This window comes from Triplophysa rosa, linkage group LG14 (assembly GCF_024868665.1).
Source record: "Triplophysa rosa linkage group LG14, Trosa_1v2, whole genome shotgun sequence".
Taxonomy (NCBI): Eukaryota; Metazoa; Chordata; class Actinopteri; order Cypriniformes; family Nemacheilidae; genus Triplophysa; species Triplophysa rosa.
In genome coordinates this window covers 23,316,657-23,321,862 of record NC_079903.1, presented here as the reverse complement: position 1 = coordinate 23,321,862, position 5,206 = coordinate 23,316,657, and the positions used below count along the sequence as shown (strand labels likewise).

General features: G+C 37.4%; 1 protein-coding gene across 4 annotated transcripts in view; it reads right to left on the bottom strand.

Moving 5' to 3' along the window:
* Positions 1-4,370, bottom strand: part of LOC130564388 (SID1 transmembrane family member 2-like) — a 12,056-nt gene extending 7,686 nt beyond the window's left edge. The window contains exons 1-2 of one of the 4 annotated variants that reach the window (XM_057350420.1): positions 4,292-4,370; positions 3,797-3,808 (exon numbers count right to left, since the gene is read on the bottom strand). In XM_057350420.1, coding sequence (XP_057206403.1) covers positions 3,797-3,808; positions 4,292-4,349 — 70 coding nt within the window. In that variant the 5' untranslated portion in view covers positions 4,350-4,370. Of the gene's footprint in view, positions 1-2,301; positions 2,523-3,796; positions 3,809-4,291 lie in introns of those variants that run through there. The other 3 variants (XM_057350421.1, XM_057350422.1, XM_057350419.1) reach the window with 3 other exon arrangements.
* Positions 4,371-5,206: the final 836 nt, after the last annotated feature.

Below are 5,206 nucleotides of genomic sequence, written 5' to 3'. Positions count from 1 at the left end.
AAATGGCGGCCACACATTCGAGTTCGTTCCTTGAGTTATTTTGCTCATGCGCAAACAGAGCCTCCAAAACCAAATTAATTTGAGTTGGTCATACTAGAATGAATCTCATAGATGACACTATTTATTCATTTTATGTCAGAACAAAGAAATATTTTCATGTATTGCTATAAAAAATTTTTTTAAAATAAAGTCAACATAATTTTAATGTTTCTTATGAAAGACGGGCTTGAATCGTTTTTTTAGTGTAGACTACACTAACAAGCCAAGGCCTCACCCACATGAACCAAGTGACAGATAACACAATGAACCAGCACAGGACAGAGAACAAAGGAGCATTAAATAAGGGATCAAATCAAGAGGGGACAAGTGTGGGGCATGAACTAATAATGAGCACTAACGAGGAAACAAGAGGCCAGGAACAATGAATAGACCAGAGAGAGTATGGCAGGCCAAAACGCCTCTCACAAACACGTGTATGTGGGGCCCACATGGGTTGTAAATGGGCTACAGGGGTGCAGAGTGGACATGGGCTCAAAATGGGCATCTTATCTGGGGTCCACTTGGGTGACCCAGATAGGACCTACATGGGTGAACCCAGGGGGGTTCCCCATGTGGTTTCTAGTTGGGTAATTAATGGGAAATGTGGGCACGGGTTTAAAATGGGCTACAGTTATGTCTTTTCATAAGGATTATTATTGAATTAATTTGTTACTTTTTCTAGCCAAATTTAGTATCCACAAATGTACATTTTGAGGAGACAAACCTAGTTGTTAAGGCGGAAATCCTACATAATTCAATGCAATGTTTAGCAAATATAAATATAAAAGTATTTCTGGCAAACATTTCAATGTGTTAATTTAACCTTTTTTATTTTCTTCTTTTGATATTGCTTTGATTTAAATATTGTGTTATTTGATTTTTTGATGTATTTGCATAATGTACCCAACATTCATGAATTAAAAAAAGAGTGGTCTTTTCTGCGCAGAACGATCGGCGTATGTCATCAAAGTACCTCGAGATGCAGCCCGGAAGGATCCCGTGAGATTTCCTTTAGCAATTCCCATCCCCCTACTAAATTACCTAAATCGCGCCGGCGCCATTTTCCTATAACACGTGCACATACTCGGCCGTACTTTTGCCTGCAGTTTATAGAAGGTAAGAATTACAAGTTTAAAAAAAATATATATATATATACTGTATAAGTATGAAAATTTTTCTTGTTTTTGCAGGTACAACTTTGATTGTTTTGCTTGTAGTCAATGTGTCTCATGTACAGCTGCTTTGTAACAATGAAAATTGTAAAAGCGCTATATAAATAAAGTTGAGTTGAGTTGAAAATCATGTCACATTCTTGCAATTGAGTTTATTGTTTTCATTATCAAATTGTTTTTTTTTCTTTCTCATTGTATATTTTTGTTCGTTTTTTTAAAGTTTGCATTCATTTTTATTGACACAAAACAAAAGTAATCCCATACAAATCCATGTTTTCTAAATGTGCAGTATACACAGCGCCCCTGCTGTTCAAAACATGTACTGCGACTCAAATAACATCTCATCCGGATTAAATCGTCACATACTAGAATACATTTTCAGCCGGCTCACGATGAATCGTTACATCCCTAATGCAGTGTGAACATACACAAACAGACCATCCATGTTAGTCATGTAGTGTTGAGAGGTCAAAGCGTTGCTATGGTTTCAGCATGTCAATCATGAAATGAGGAGTGAAATTTAAAAACACTCGTCGCTCTCAAAACGGCAGTGTGTCAAAAGTTTTAGGACATTTTATGTTTTTAACTTAAAAAATCCATTTAATACAGCTTTAAAGAATAAAGATGATGATTGAAATAAAGAATTCATCTTTTACAGCAGCAACGGCTTCCAAGACTTTATAAAGATATTCAGCAACAGATGGATGAGTTTCTAGTGTTTTCTTACGAGACTGAATAACACTGAATATATGTCATCACAGCTAAAAACTGAGTTTCATACATGATACATTACATAATATTTCAGATAGTAATAATCTTTGATAATGTTACTGTTTTTATAAATACTGCCACCTTGGTGAAAAGAAGAATCAATTTCTTTATAAACAAAAAAATGTTTTGTTGTCCTAAAACTTTTGACTCAACATCATGTGATTATTGACAGAAGGTGTGTGTTGTTATAGTTCCGTTAGTTTAAAGCAATGTGTGTGTATGACACATGAGGAACTGAAAGAGGGAAGTGTTGTGTATCACATACACACACACTCAGTGCGTGATAGCATAAGCATGCTGAATCACTCGCAGGTCTTACCCAATAGGGACGCTGAACACACAGATGCAAAAAAACAAGAGAGAAAGTGAACATCATCATTACAACAGAGACTTTAACACACACATACACACACCCACTCTCTCTCACACACACACCTACACACACACGCGCACACACACACACGCACGCGCACGCACGCACGCACACACACACACACACACACACACACTCACACATGTCTGGTTGACTATCCCCGTGGGGACAGTCCATAGGCGTAATGTTTTTATACTGTACAAACTGTATATTCTATCCCCTATCCCTAACCCTATCCCTAAACCTAAAGATCATAGAACACTTTTTGCATTTTTAGATTTGTAAAAAANGTGCGTGTTGTGTGTGTGGAGTGTTTTGTGTGTGGGTGTGTCTGTCTTCTGTGTTTTCAACCTTTTCTTGTTTTTGCAGGTACAACTTTGATTGTTTTGCTTGTAGTCAATGTGTCTCATGTACAGCTGCTTTGTAACAATGAAAATTGTAAAAGCGCTATATAAATAAAGTTGAGTTGAGTTGAAAATCATGTCACATTCTTGCAATTGAGTTTATTGTTTTCATTATCAAATTGTTTTTTTTTCTTTCTCATTGTATATTTTTGTTCGTTTTTTTAAAGTTTGCATTCATTTTTATTGACACAAAACAAAAGTAATCCCATACAAATCCATGTTTTCTAAATGTGCAGTATACACAGCGCCCCTGCTGTTCAAAACATGTACTGCGACTCAAATAACATCTCATCCGGATTAAATCGTCACATACTAGAATACATTTTCAGCCGGCTCACGATGAATCGTTACATCCCTAATGCAGTGTGAACATACACAAACAGACCATCCATGTTAGTCATGTAGTGTTGAGAGGTCAAAGCGTTGCTATGGTTTCAGCATGTCAATCATGAAATGAGGAGTGAAATTTAAAAACACTCGTCGCTCTCAAAACGGCAGTGTGTCAAAAGTTTTAGGACATTTTATGTTTTTAACTTAAAAAATCCATTTAATACAGCTTTAAAGAATAAAGATGATGATTGAAATAAAGAATTCATCTTTTACAGCAGCAACGGCTTCCAAGACTTTATAAAGATATTCAGCAACAGATGGATGAGTTTCTAGTGTTTTCTTACGAGACTGAATAACACTGAATATATGTCATCACAGCTAAAAACTGAGTTTCATACATGATACATTACATAATATTTCAGATAGTAATAATCTTTGATAATGTTACTGTTTTTATAAATACTGCCACCTTGGTGAAAAGAAGAATCAATTTCTTTATAAACAAAAAAATGTTTTGTTGTCCTAAAACTTTTGACTCAACATCATGTGATTATTGACAGAAGGTGTGTGTTGTTATAGTTCCGTTAGTTTAAAGCAATGTGTGTGTATGACACATGAGGAACTGAAAGAGGGAAGTGTTGTGTATCACATACACACACACTCAGTGCGTGATAGCATAAGCATGCTGAATCACTCGCAGGTCTTACCCAATAGGGACGCTGAACACACAGATGCAAAAAAACAAGAGAGAAAGTGAACATCATCATTACAACAGAGACTTTAACACACACATACACACACCCACTCTCTCTCACACACACACCTACACACACACGCGCACACACACACACGCACGCGCACGCACGCACGCACACACACACACACACACACACACACTCACACATGTCTGGTTGACTATCCCCGTGGGGACAGTCCATAGGCGTAATGTTTTTATACTGTACAAACTGTATATTCTATCCCCTATCCCTAACCCTATCCCTAAACCTAAAGATCATAGAACACTTTTTGCATTTTTAGATTTAAAAAAAAATATTGTTCTGTACAATTTATAAGCTTTTGTGCCCATGAGGACCTCAATTTTGGTCCCCACAGTGACACGAGTCCCCATGTGTTGGTGTGTATTCAGGTTTAGGTCCCCACCGGGATATACAAACATGAACACGCACACACAGACACGTTACCTGTCTCTGCAGGAGAGGTGTCAGCCGGGTGCAGAAGTCCCTCCCTCTTCCTGTTCATCCTGAGAATGAGAGAGACATGATTGGCTGTCACTTCAGTCAATGGCTATGTTTACAAGCACCCTCATGATGCGATTATAGTGAGATTTTGGCAATATTGCGATGTACCTTTACCTCATGTAAACGCAACAATTCAATCTAAATAATGTGATTAATCTGATAATCGCAGTAAGCATAATGGAAGTTATGGTCCGTTTTAAGCGCAATAAAAAGGCATGTAAACACTTTAATCGCATTTATATTGCTCTGACCAAGGTGCGCATGTGCTTCTGTCACGCGCCTTAAGTGCAAATTCGTAGTAAACACGACAGTCTTGAGTTTTACCATCAACACAACTCGCTGTCAGCAGTCTCTGCTCCTTACCTTCATACAGAAACAACGTGAACGCGAAAACAGCGCAAGTCACGAAGGCATTTTCCATCATATTTCAATATTCATCACAGCGCCAAATAACCATCAAATACTTCCACATGCCAGTGTTTTGCATTTGACGTGAACCTATTAAAACGATGGCCATTAATACACACCGACTGTGTCTGAGATCAGTGTTTGTGCTCATTATGGCTGCAACTAACGATTATTTTGATAATCGATTAGTTGGTCGATTATTTTTTTCGATTAATCGGATATAAATGTAATTACATCTTTTGCTTATGATAAGTAAATCAGATATGGGAAAAGTATACACAACTGAACTCATTAGCCTTCTCCCAAAATGTTGTGAATGTCTCCATAATTAATACACCTGGTGAGTTGATTCATGTGTGTCATATTAGAAGCAACTGACAATAGTCTCTCCCAAACGTGGGAGCGAGGGGACGGTCGGCCAAGGAAATATTTTTTTTGTGCCATGAAAAG